Source organism: Otolemur garnettii, unplaced genomic scaffold, assembly GCF_000181295.1.
Source record: "Otolemur garnettii isolate 467f Iridium unplaced genomic scaffold, OtoGar3 scaffold00250, whole genome shotgun sequence".
Classification (NCBI taxonomy): Eukaryota; Metazoa; Chordata; class Mammalia; order Primates; family Galagidae; genus Otolemur; species Otolemur garnettii.
Genome location: NW_003852645.1, coordinates 255,500 through 269,166, shown reverse-complemented (window position 1 = coordinate 269,166; position 13,667 = coordinate 255,500). Strand labels below are relative to the sequence as shown.

At 52.1% G+C, this 13,667-nt stretch overlaps 1 protein-coding gene across 2 annotated transcripts in view; it reads left to right on the top strand.

Annotated features, from left to right (window-relative positions):
* Window positions 1-13,667, top strand: part of ADGRD1 (adhesion G protein-coupled receptor D1) — a 120,994-nt gene that overhangs the window by 40,023 nt on the left and 67,304 nt on the right. For both annotated transcript variants that reach the window (XM_003802596.3, XM_023508488.1), the window contains 3 exons: window positions 593-703; window positions 1,965-2,040; window positions 4,541-4,682. In XM_003802596.3, coding sequence (XP_003802644.1) covers window positions 593-703; window positions 1,965-2,040; window positions 4,541-4,682 — 329 coding nt within the window. The remainder of the gene's footprint in view (window positions 1-592; window positions 704-1,964; window positions 2,041-4,540; window positions 4,683-13,667) is intronic.

Below are 13,667 nucleotides of genomic sequence, written 5' to 3'. Positions count from 1 at the left end.
AAGGGGCAGGGTCAGCCTCCCGGTGTCAGCTGATGTGGCTTGGTCTAGGTCCGAGTTCCTGGGTGATTGTGGGGTCATAGCTTTCTATTACCTACGGAGAGCCATGGTGCTGAGCTTTACATGAGGATCATGCTGGGGAAAGGAGCTTAACTGACCTATGAGCTTTAGAGCATAGTGTCAGCTGTGACACACATGCCTGCAATCTGAGTCCCAGACATCTTCATTTTCTGTGTCACCCAGGGTCCCGCAGAGCCTGCAGGACAGCAGCGCCCTCAGCACCCGGGGTCTTCCTGTGTACTGGATCTCCTTAGGTAGGAGACCCAGATTGGCAGCCAAGGTTTAGCCTTCTGGTCAGAATTACTTCCAGATACTTATTGCTCTTTATGTTTTTGGAAGGGCCAGGCCTGCTAAAGGAATTGACACTATCTAGGGGAGCTTGTTCTTGAACTTTACCTTAGAATTGAAAACAGTGTAACATTTGTACCCTCATATTAATTTGAAATAAAAAAAAAAGAAAGAGCAGACAGGTTCAAAGCCTAGTCCCGGGTCCCTGCCAACTGCTGACCATGGATTCCTCCCTTTCTCCTTGCAGAGTTCACTGTGGCCAAAGTCCTGCTTAAGGCCATGAACTTCTCCCACTACCGCTTCCCAGCTCGCGGGCAGAGCTACATAGAGATTCCCCAGGAGGCCTTCTGTGGCCAAGGTGAGTGCACCTGCCCTTGCTCAGGGTGACTGTGGGTCAGGTAAGGGGCTCATCCACTCAGGGCTCCGGGTTCTACTCTGAGCAGGTCCATATTCAACCTTGTAATAGAAAACAAGTGGCGAGGGGACCCTGTGACTCTGACCAGGGAGTGCTATTGAACCCAGGAGCCTCTGCCTATCTTGCTGCAATGACCACGACCTTCTCTGGTCCCTGGAAAAGTGAACATGCCCTTGCAGACGTACCCTGTCCCCTCTCCTCTGTTGATTTTCTGGCCAGAGGCTGCACCACCTTCTTGCACCACCTCAAGGCTGGGGCTGGGCCAGCTAGGGTCTGATGTCTCCCTCCCCGATGAGAGGCCAGCCTGTAGGGAAGGTACCCTGGCTGGTCACCTGCTGCACCTGCTGGGTGTCAGGAGTGCCTGCTCCTGGGGAGGAGCAGGAGTGCAGCTACCCTACGTACAACCCTCATGGAGCTGGGTGGGGTCCTGTGGGGCTGGGGCTTGGGTTCCCATACCCAACAGGGCCACAGCCACACAATTCTGCATCTCACACTTAGCAGCCAAGTCACAGGGCCTTGGGCAACTTACTGAACTGGCCTGTGCCTCAGTTTCCTTATCAGAAGGTGGGGACAGTATCATTCTTGCCTTGTATCATTGTGTTAGTTAGTTGAGTAGAGAGTTTATGATGGTGCATCTGTGCTAAGTACACTCTGAGATGTTGACACTCTACAGATGTTCCTGGATGACCTCGCATGTCCTCTAGTCCCCTCTAGGCAGCCTCTGGGGTGAACGGAGTGAGAGAACAAGGGCATGTGGCTCCTGCTTCACAGTTGTCATGTAATAGTGAGGTAGGGCCAGGTGGGACACAGTGGCATCCAGGGGTCTGCAGCCCTGTATAAAGTGTACCTGTCCCCATTACCCAGGGAACACAGCAAGGCTGGAAGCTGCCCCTGCCCCTGAATGGCCAGCACAGGCCCTGTGATGTTCCTGGCTAGTCCGACTCTCTCTGGTGGCATCAGCCTCTGTACATCTGGAGTTAGCAGGGGCCGTGGAGTAGGAGTTGTCATTTCCACTGACACAGGGTTACCAGCCTCAGAGTCTGCCCTGAGTGTCCTTCACTTCCTCCTCCCCAGTGACTGGAGCTGCCCCAGGTTTTTGGGTGCAAGAGACTGTACCGTTTATGGCTGCTCAAGGGGCTTCGTGTCTCTCCTGCTTGTCACATTGAATCCTGACAGGTGTCTCTGGCTTCTGCTCTCTCCCCAGGCTGGGCCACCATCGTGGGGCTCCTGTACCACACTGTGCACCATTACCTGAGCAACATTCCGCCAGCCAGCACGCGGTGAGTCCCTTGGGTCACACAGCATGGAGGGAGGCATATGTGCCCTTGTTCGTAGGTGGCTGATTCTGGTGACATGCTCCCTGATACACATTCCCCCCCACACAATGTCATGTCAGAGAACTCTGTGCAAAGGCTTGGCACTTCACTGCTAGAGCCAGAAAATGCCTTTGAGCAAGACCCAGAGCTGCTACGCCAGGCGCTGCACAGGCTGCCGCCACCTCCCCCTCTGAACTCAGTTTGCACTCCTGCTGCAGGAGTGGGGGCTGCGATGGACACAGGTGGGTAAAGCCACTGATAGCAATGTAACTAGGAGGCAGGGACTACAGAGTCACAGGGCAGAAGAAGATGGGAACAGGTGGGCCCTAGACTCAGCAGGGCCCAGGGGATGCATCTGGGCCCAGCCTCCATCTCCCGCCTCTGCTGCCCCTGTGCTGGCTCGGTCCCAGGAAGGCCCCTGCAGCATCAGCTCCCGTGGGTTGGGCTCTCTCCTGAAAACACAGTCAGAACTCTGTGGGTCTGATGCTCCCAGGAGACTGCCCTCCTCCAGGTGTCCTTACAATGGAAGAACCTGGGGGACCCGTTACTCTTTAGAAGTGTGTGATTTCTAAAGTTCTTCAGAAAAATGGTCATACAAAAGTGCAATCTAGTTTCCTCAAAGAGATGCCCTCTCAACTATTTGGGGAAAATTTTCTCAAACCCAAGATCATGAATGAAAAATTGACCTCTCCTTGATCCCTCTGGCTGAAGGTTCTGCTGTGAAACTGGCTTTTCAATGAAATACATGAAACGCACATCTGTGAGGCGCAGCTGTGCCCTGCACAGGCCGAGAGGGGGAACCTGTGGGGATTGCACACCCCCTTCCCACACAGAAGAGGCAGAGGCATCGCCTGCAGACATCAGGGGGACACACATACAGCTTAGGGTCAACTCTCTATAATGAAGTAGACTCCTGGCTCCTGCTGGGGCGGGCCAGCTCTTTCATAAAGGGCCAGATTGTGAATATTTGTGGCTTTTGGAAACTCTGCCCTTGCAGGGTGAAGGCAGCCACAGACAACATGCAGGGAATGGGGGCTGGCCGCCTTCCAGCTCAGCTCTGTTTTACAGAGCCAGGAGGCTGGCCTGGGCTCTGGTCTGCAGATCCCGGCAGACATTCCCTTTTATCTGCCCTGGTGGTGATGGGTAAGGAGAGGCTGAGGGGCTGGCTCTGGGAGACCCCCAGCCTACCCTGGGAGATGGTCCAGCCATAGAGCCTTAGTCTTTAGGCCCCCACCATCCGCACTCCCCCCAGTGTCTGCAGAGAGGACATGGGAGCTTCAGGACCCACATGTTTTGTCCTGGGCTACTATGGTCAACTCTTACTTCCCCTCATATCGAGGGGCCAGAGGTTGGACAGCAAGGCCCCCTACCTGACCCATCATTAGCATTGACCTCCCCAACAGCAAGGCTTCTGTTGGTAGCACATTTAAATGCTGGAAAGCAGAACGGTGCACTCTGCAGGGACGGGAACATGGTTTTCATGTGTGCAGGGAAGTTGGATCTGGAGCTGGGCCAACCTCTCGAGTCAGCACTTAGCACCTCAGGTCTCCCTGTCAGAATGGGCCTGTGAAGGGGACGGTTAGTGCTGCGGATCATGGCACAGGTGTGGGTGCAGCCTCCTGGTGTCACCTTCCCAGCAATGGCCCCTGTTAGTCATGTACACCCCAGCAAATGACTTGCGTCTGCACCTGGTGCACCTCTCTGATGACGGGACTGATTTCTGAGGGTCGCCGTGAGGATTAAATGAGTCACTTGTTTAAGTAGCGCTTGGCACCCCTGAATGCACGAGGGGGGGCCTGCTTCCTTTACTGTGCAGGATGATTGGATGTTTGTGCCTTTTTGCCTTTAACATAATTTTCGAATTTCAAGCACGGCTAGGAGCTGATTAGCAGAGTCCCCATGTGGGCAATGCTGAGTGCTCCTGCTTGCCTGTGGTTGCAAGCTCATTCCCCAGCAGTTGTCATGGCCGAGGGATGTGGTGCTGATGGATCTAGGCCTGGACACTGGGGTTTACTTCTGAGCCAAGAAGGAGTGCCCTCCGGAGTATGTAGGCCGAGTGGGCTGGGGGGGCCCTAGAGGGAAACCAAGGTACCTTATCAGGAGAAGATGAAAGGGCTGCTGGGGTCACAACAGCTGGAGTCCTCTGCAGAGTATGTAGGCTGAGTGGGCTGGGGGGGCCCTAGAGGGAAACCAAGGTACCTTATCAGGAGAAGATGGAAGGGCTGCTGGGGTCACAACAGGTAGAACTCAAACCATAGAACAGGGTAGTGAGTCATCAAATCCATCTGCAAGCTCCATGTTACCCATAACCGCAAGTACTGCCCAACAGAAATCAGAGTTCCACCCAAAAAGGATTTTGGTCTCAAACATTTCATGTTTGACATTAAATTCTAAACCCAATTTCCAGCTGAGTGACTCTCCTCTCTATTTTTCATATTGTAATGATTTCCCATTTTCCCCCAAGGATCGCAGAGGCAGCGAGCTACAAAGGTTGTTTGCTGTCTGCCGCCAGCGCCCTCATCTCCCTGGAGGTTTCCCCACCACCAACACTGTCCCAGAACCTGTCCGGGTCTCCTCTCGTCACCATCCACCTCAGGCACAAGCTGGTGAGTTTCAGCAGATTCGCTGTCCTTGCATCTGGCTTTCCGCTGACAAACATTTGCCTGTCCACGTGATTGTACAGAGAATCTCAGGTGAAATCGGTGCTGACCAAAATTGGCATTTTCTGCTCACTCATGTTGGTTCCTTTTTCTGCAACTCTGGCTATGGAATGAAGTGGGAAGACTCCTGGTGTCCCTGTTGGGTGAAAAGGCCTCTGAGGCCCAAGGGAGCTTGCCTGGACGTTTCTCTGACTTATAGCAAGTGGCCCTTCAGGAGGAAGGGTATGGACCGGCCATCTCTCAGTTACCTGGTGCACAGCCATTAGCAAGGTGAAGAGCCCCGTTCTGTCTGAAAGGAACAGCCCATGCAGCTTGGGAGAAACCGTTTCTAAGCCTCAGATTTTGAGCGATGTGCTGTTTGTCCTGCTGCACCACAACCGCAGGCCTCTCTGCAGGCCATTTGTCTTTGCTGGTGATAAGACTGACAGAGACATCAGCACAGGGGTGCAGCTGCCCTTTAGAAACACATGCACAGCTTACCCAGGCAAGCTTGAGGAGTGGGGTACAGGGTTGCTGCAACATTCAAAATTGGGGATTTTTCAAGGAATTGGTCAGAGAGCTCAGAATATTCTGGTCGTTCAAAGGCTAGGATAGAATCTTCTGTGTCATTCACTTCATCCTGTGCTGTTCTGCTTCACGCCAGCAAGTTTGCTAAAGGCCGGCTCTGTGCCACACATGGGTGGACACCCAGGGTTCCTTGGGGGTGACAGTGTTCTCATCCCCCCAGAGGGGCCCACACTCCTGGTTGCAGAGTGACCTGGGCAAGTCTAGAGATGGGTTGGCTGCCTCCCTCAGACCTTGCCTCAACCTGCCCCAGTGCTCCAGCCTCTTGTTCCTGTGGCAGTGCCTCCCCCATCCCCGTGGTTCTCAGCTGTGGTCTCCTTGTCCTTCCTCAAGCTCCTCGGTGCCACTTCCATTCTTACTGTGGTGTCCAGGACATGCATGGACCCTGCTTGAGTGTCACCTCCATCCCTGGCACCTGTCTCAGCAGAGCCTCTCCCTGGACCTCCCCTGGGGCAGGTCCTCACTAGGGCTTGTAAACATGTGTACTTCCCTCACTCCCAGAAATGCCAGACATTAGCACTTCATTAGCGCTTCATTACAACAGCTGATTGTTTATGCAAGTCTCCTAAGCCAGCCCATAGGCTTCTAGAGAGTCTAATGTGGAGTCACTTGTTTTCCTGCTTGGTGCTATGCATGAAGCTTGTGGCAGTGAGAGGCCCAGGAGATGCTTGCTGACCACGCTGCAATGGAGTCAGCAGGCACCATGTGAGGCCCTGTCTTGGTGTTGTATCTGTGGGTCCCTCTGTGCATGCACAGAACTCACATTGGCACTAGCTCTCCCCCCTGCCCTTGTGGTGAGGACACTGCTAACTCTGTAAGCTTCCCAAGCTCTGTCTATGGGTGGGAAATTCAGCTGTGATGTGCAGGGGGAGACATTTTAGGGCTCCCAGCTTTCAGGGTGTTGTGATGCTGCCTTGAGAGATTGTAGGCCCATAACTAGGAGTGTATGAGAGTGGGGAAGGCTCATTTCCGAAGACTCAAGGGCCTCTGTGTGTTTGAGGTTGAAGTTGCCCTTGTGACAGGGACCCTGGGGGTCACAGCAGATGATGTGGGGGCAGGGTGGGGAGTGGGAGTCAGGGTCAGGTCCAGGGGATGGGCAGGTCCTGGCAGGGAAGGACCCAGCCGTGTTCAAGTGTCTGGGCTGCAGGGAACCACAGTGCAAGCCACACGTGCACACACATACATAGCACCCAGAACACATGCACACAAATGCACACAGCACCCAGAACATGCACAGATACATGCACACAATGCTTAGTACACACACACACACAAGCACACAGCACCCAGAACACACACATGGAGATTCACCCTCACCGCACCCTTGTTGGACACCCTTGTTGGTGTGACCCTGGATTTGGGGAAGTGGAAAGTGACTTTATTTTGTTTGTCATGGCTCAGGGCATGTCAGGGACCTCATACCTCTGTCTGTTCCCAACCTGGCAGCCTCCATCCTCCCTCAGAGCCCTCTGGACCAGCTCCCAAGGAGTCAGGGACTCGGTAAACTGAGTCACATGTTCATTGTCATATTGTGGGGCCACATCCGCATTCCTCTGGGCCTACACACCTGACCCTTCACCTCAGAATTCTGCCTCACCCCTGCCATGGAGAACCCTCCTGCCATGCCACCTGAGCAAACTGCAGTCACAGAGGGGTGGGTCCTTCTGGAGCTTTCCCTGAGAGACGGTCACCCAGTGAGACAGAGGCAGGACCTGTGCCTTGGTTGGAGGCCCCGTGCCTTGGTTGGAGGCCCCGTGCCTCGGTCGGGCGTCTGCTCAGCCGGCGTCTCTTGTGATGCTCCATCATCAGTTTGTTTCATGCCAAGCTCAGGGCACATAATCATGTTCTGTGCTTAGTGGATTTAATGGCACTATTGAATCATTTTTGTTACAACAGATGTTTATATTCTCACGGAACTTCTTTCTCAGAGAACTGTCTTAATCTCTGCATCATTTATAGATAAGCGTACTCGTTTGCTTTCAGGACAGTCCAAGGTCAGTGAGGGGGTTTGCTTTTGAGCTGCTGCTGGTTCTCTGTGGTCCTGCAGAGTTTGAAGCCCTGGGCCAGGCGGTAGATGACAGGTGGCATCCTGGTGAGGCTGGGGCTCCATCTCTGTGGCCTTGGGCTCAGACTCACTAGATAGGTGAGTCCTCAAGCTCATGCCAGGCATCAGAACCCAGCATGCAGGCGCCATCAAATAATCCAGACTCAGACCCCGACTTTTGGCTGAGCTGCTGTGGCCTCTGCTGACCAGCTCCTGCCACTCCTCGGGTCTTCCTGAGGGCTGGCTATCTTCCTATCCAGGGGAACTTATTGGACTGAGACCTTCTGCAGCTCAGACCCCAAGACCAGGCGGCAGGTGGCTGGTCAGAGGCCTTTCTAGCAGGTTAGCAGAGGAGCTGACCACGATGGTGGACGCACACCACCTGGGAACACTGGCCCAGGATGGCCCACCTCCTGCTCCCTCTGGCACGTGCTGGTGTTTCCTGATATAAAGAGCTGTCAGAAACTGCAGTGCTCTGTCAGTTGAAATTGCTCACTGCATTTAATCAGAATCTTAATTTTCAAATCAAAATTGAGATGTCACCTTTCCCAGGTCGATGAAGATGAAACTGTTTTCTGCAGAAGAAAGTGAGACCTGAGCAAAGTAGATACTTTGGCAAGTTTGAGAATTAGAAAACCAGAAATAAGTATGGCAGATTGCTGAGTGGTGTCAGTTTTGATTGTCATTGTCAAAAATTCACTCCTGAAACAGCTTCAGCTCCATCTTGAAGGCAGGCCATCAGCCAGGCTGTCGTCAGGTTTGAAAGGGATCGGTTCTGGTGAGGGTGCTGAGGCAGTGGGAGTCGAGAGCTGGCGGAAGCAGGCTCTGCCTTCCTGCGCCTGCCGACATCATCCAGGGCAGGACCAGGGCTGTGTGGATGAGGCCTACACTCTGCAATGGGCCGTGACTGGAACACAGGCTACACCATAGGTACCGCTGCCTGGTACCTATGTGGCAATTGCTGTGGCAATTGCTGTGAGTCTCCATGATTGCCCATGTGCCTGTCATGGTCAGTCTGAGAGCTCGTGTGACTGATAGTGCGGGAGGAGCCAGGTGGGTCCTGCTGTGGCCTCTGGGGCCATGAGTTCCGGGAATTCAGTGTAGGAGCAGAAACCTCCCCTGGCTGTGCAGAGTTTGCTGGAAGGAAACCTCGGGCTCCAGGACAGAAGAGAAGTCCGGGGATTCTGCCCCAGGGTGTTGGGGCTGGGCACTATAGGGGTCAGGCAGCCACCTCTGTACTCCAAGCCCCACCCCTGCTCACAAGGAGGGGTAAGAGGGGCCAGAGGAGGGTGAGGGGTGGGCCACATGGGGAGGCACAGGTAGAAAAGCGGGGCATGTGTGCCAAGCCCTAGCCTTCTGAAAACAGTGCTTGTCTGGATGGTGCAACATGGCCCCCGCAAGCTGTGAACTCCACAGCAGTACACTGACCAAGGCTGTGCCTGGACATTGAGCTGAGACCCCGGCACATCCATGGACCAGGCGTAGGGTGACTGATGTGATGGAAGGCAGCCCTCAGTCTTCTTGGGGTGTCACCATAACCTGTGACTTTTAAAGAGCAGCCCTAAATCTAGGCTTTAAATCTTCTCTGTGGATTTGTCTTGTTAGGAGCTAATTCAAATTTGTTTCCAGTGTTGTCAAACAAAACACATCCCTGGGTCAAATTCAGGCAATAGATCAACAGCTTACAAACTCAATTTTTTTAAGCTTTTTATTCTAAAGAGGTTTTAAACTTAGAGAAAAATTGCAAAAATAGTACAGAGTTCCTACGTACCGTTTACCGATATTCCCTAATGATAGTGATTTAGAGCACAGTAATTGAAACCAGGAAACTGATGATGGCACTAACTGACCTCCAGCCGTGTTGCACCATGTGGGTTCTCCCACTCGGGGCTTTTTCTGTTCCAGGAGCTGATCCATGCTCTCAAGGAGTCCTTGGTTGTCACATCTCCTAAGCAACCTCAGTTGGTGATGGTTCGTCAGCTTCTCTTTGTCTCCTGTGGCCTTGACACTTCTGGAGACTGCAGGCCCGTTATTTTGTAGAATGCCCCTCAATTTGGGATCGTCAGATGTTTTCTCCCAGCTGCGATGAGGTTGACCTTCTTTGAAGGGAAAGCCACAGAAGTGAGATTGTGCCTTTCCGATGACATGGTCAGGCCAGGGTAGTCTGCCTGCCGCTGCCACAACAACAGAAATTAATTTTCTCACAGTTCTGGGGGCCAGAGGTCCAAGATCTCTATGTTAGCAGGATTGGTTTTCCCTACGGGTTCTCTCCTTGGCTTGCAGACACGGTCTCCTCCCTGTGACCTCACAGGGGTGTCCCCCCTGCCATGAACGCCTGTCTCTAATCTCCTCTTCTCAAGAGGATACTGTCAGATTAGATTAGGCCCCACCCAGTGACCTCATCCTAACCTAGTCGCCCCTTCAAAGGCCCTGTCTCCACGTACAGGCGCGTTCTGAGGTCCTGAGGGTTAGGACGTCAACAGATGAATTTTAGCCCTCGGCACGGGCAGCACAGGGAGTGGGGGTTTATTATTTCTGGTGAGATTCGAATGAGTCACTTGGTTAAGTGGGATCAGCTGGGTTTGCCCACCATCAAGTTATTGTTTTGCCCTTTGCCAGTAATAAGTATCTTGGTGAGGGAGACACCATGAAATCACACACACGTCCTTTATCTCATCTTTCTGCACTGATCTCTCTGCACTAGCCTGCAGCTGCAAAAGTGATTGCTGCGTGTTCTCCTGATGGTGACATTCCGTTCCTTTCATTCCCCTCTGCATTCATTAACTACAATTCTTCACAAGAACAAACTGTTATTTATCCATTCAAGCATTATTTTTGTTGCAGTGACTCACGGATTTTACTTTATTCCATAGGTCATGGTCCAGTGCTGCTCTTATTTATTCCACTGTTCACATTGTCCCAGCTGTGAACCCTTGGGGGCTTTGTCCACTTGGTTCCCATGTCCCTTTTGTACCCCCCCCCCACATTTTTGAGTCCATCCTTACTTTCTGACAGTAAGATATCCTAGGCTTATGGACTCAGCCATTTCAGCACAGAGCCTGGGTTCATCCTATTGAAGAATGGTATTTGGAAACCAGGATCTGGGATTGGATGTCTCATTTCTACTGGAGTGACACAGTGAACTGAGCTGAGAGATACATGTATGAATGTTCCCAGCAGCACACACTTGCATCTGCATTTATCTATATCTCTCTATGTGTGCTTGTGCACGTGTGTGAGTTTGTGTGTGTGTCTCTGTGTGTTAAAATCTGTAATTTCAGACTAGGGATGGTGGATCACGCCTATAAGCTATGAGAATTAATCGAGCCCAGGAGTTCAAGACCAGCCTGGGCACCATAATAAGACCCTGTCTCTATAAAAAAATAGGAAAATTAGCAAGGTGTTGTGGCAGGCCCCTATAGTCCCAGCTACTCAGGAGGCCATGGCAGGAGCATCACTTGAGCCCAAGAGTTGGAGGTTGCAGTGAGCTAGGCTGATGCCAGTGTACTCCAGCCTGGATGATAGGGCACAGCCCTGTCTCAAAAACAAAGAAACAAACAAACATAATTTAATTCTGTCCAGTCTAAGACCACAGGTTTCATTTTAGCCTTTTCTCATATGTCCTTCCTTCTCCCAAAGTTAGAAACCCGTCTCTCATTGTTCTCACGGGTCTTACTTGTTTAAAGACAGTGCACACATGAAATCACTTCACAATCGACAACCTAGAGCCCTGCGGGAAATGAATTTACTGAATAGAGGGTAGCATTTTTCACATTCTCTGCTTTTACACCACACATTTTAAATAGCACTTCCCAAAGTCACATCGCTTGGTTCTTTCTTTCTCCGCTCCCTTCGGTGTGGTCCTACCATTTACTTGCGAGGCAGCCAGAGCCATTTGTTGTTTGTATTCCACCGTGGGTCCCCCATGCTGGTTGTTTTCAATTACAGGTTTATCTGATGTGAGCGACATCACTATGGGTCCTAAGCGGGATCTACGCTGTCTGTGATGCGTGTGCATCCCTCTTCTGTGCAGGCTGGTGGGTCCTGGAAATTGCCCTAAACGAGCCGTAGAGGTCATTCTGCCGCCCCACAGTTGGTGCTGCTCCACCACGTGGGTTTATCCAGCTGGCACCTGGTTCACTCCTGCTCTTTCCTGCTCACAGGCACACAAATTGTTCCCACTGGTCGCTATAAATGATTTGTTGCAGTGAACAACCTTGTGCACCTGCATGCCCCCACCGTGGGGGGCGCAGCCACTGTCCTGAGAGCTGAAAAGTCTGTGTCTGTTTGCAAATGGATCTCACCCCAGGCTGCCTTCTTCCTCCCCTTATTTCGAGTCCCCCTGGTTGTTGGGGGCAATGAAGTGACACAGCAGAGAAGAGATCGTCAGTCTCTGCTGATGAGATAACTGGGCATAGAGCTTCCAGATGCATACCCCGGGTTGTCATCTGGGTGATCCGAGTCATGATTTTAGGAGCAGCCAAGTCTAGAATCAACCACTCCAGGTAAGAGTGCCTTCCTGCCCCCTGCAGAGCCTGGGAAGGAGCCAGTGCTGGAAACAAGAGGGGTGGCCCTGCTGGCTGGGATGTTCCCTGTGACATCAGGGGCAGAGGCCTGCAAGAAGGGCTGGGGCCTGGCAGAAGGAAGTCAAGGGTGGCTTCTCATGGTGCTAAAGCCACCAGGGCTTGGTACTGCAGCCAACCGAGTCTAGCATGGCCATGCATTTTGAAAACATATATTCATGTGCCGAGTAGTGACTTTTTTTTTTCCTTTTGAGACAGAGTCTCACTTTGTTTCCCTCGGGAGAGTGCCATGGTATCACAGCTCACAGCAACCTCCAACTCTTGGGCTTAAATGATTCTCTTGCCTCAGCCTCCCAAGTAGCTGGGACTACAGGTGCCCACCACAATGCTTGGCTATTTTCTTGTAGCAGTCGTTATTGTTGGTTAGCTGGCCTGGGCCAGGCTCAAACCCACCAGCCTCGGTGCATGTGGCTGGCGCTATAACCACTGTGCTATGGGCACTGAGCTGAGTAGTGACGTTTTGGTCAGCGACAAACTCCATATACCGTGGGGGGTCCCACATGATTATAATATAGTATTTTCATTGCATCTTTTCCATGTTTAGATGTTTGGACACACAAATACTTACCATTGTGTTACTGTTGCCCGCAGCTTTCAGTACAGTCACCTGCTGCACAGATGTTTATCCTAGGGGTGACAAGTTGCACCACCCCAGCTAGTGTGAGGGTGCTGTGCCAACCTGTCTTGTTTACGTGCACTGTGTGGCATTTTCACATGAGGGAATTGTCTAATGACACGTTCTAAAGAACATATCGTTAGGCAATGCATGGCCGCATGTACACATTTTAAGGACACCATGGCTGTGTGTATATATAGGATCCATGTGTATTTCTCAGGCCTGCAGACTCAGGAAGCAGAGAGCTCTGAGAAGGCTCGGGCAGTCTTCGGGCTGTTTCTCATGGTGTGAAGCTGCCGCAGGCAGAGGTGGGTACGAGGGTCGGGGGTCCGTGCTGCAGAAGCCTCGCTTCCCTCCCACTGCAGAGAATTACAGGCTCTGCCTTGGTGCCATGGATGGAGGTTTTGCAGAAGACGGCATTTTTGTCTTCTGTGAAGTAAGAAAGCTGCTAGTTTGAAAACCAGAGAAAAAGAAAGGGTGGATTAAAATGCAGTTGCTGTTTTAATGGCTGGTTACTGTAGTTATTTTTAAAAAAGGAAAGTGTTTGAATAAGGAATCTCGTCTTGAAGAGCGGCAGAGAAGAATTTTTATCATACCAGAAGAGGATGGTAATTAAGGCTTGTCTTCGCCAAGTGTTCTCTAGGGTTTTGGGGGTTTTTCTGATGAAGGTTGCTTTTATATTTCTGAGGACGTTTGGGAGGCATGCCTTTCTGGATTGAAACGACTTGTCTGATGGGAACATTTTCCATGGCAGTCTGTGCTCCCTGACGGGCCTGCGAGACGAGGCAGACTTGGGAGAGAGCCGGCTGTCAGCCTGTTTGTCCCCCATGTCTTTGTGGGCAAAACATGGCCTGGAGGTCGTGGGAATTTTTCTATAGCAAGTACTTGAGGCCTGAGGCTGGGGTGGTTTCTTTTCTTGGCATAGAGGAGGGGAGTATTCTTGGTTGCAGGGGGAACCCTAGAGGCTCGTAAGTAGGTACTTGGTTAACCCCAGGGGTGGGGAGAGAGCACTTGCACCCCCATCCCTGCCCATTGGACTGCAGCAATCCCTCCAGGGCCCCAGGCAGGGGCCCTCCATTTCCCAGTATGTGGGTTTTGTCTGCTAATCTGGGCCCTCAGCTGCA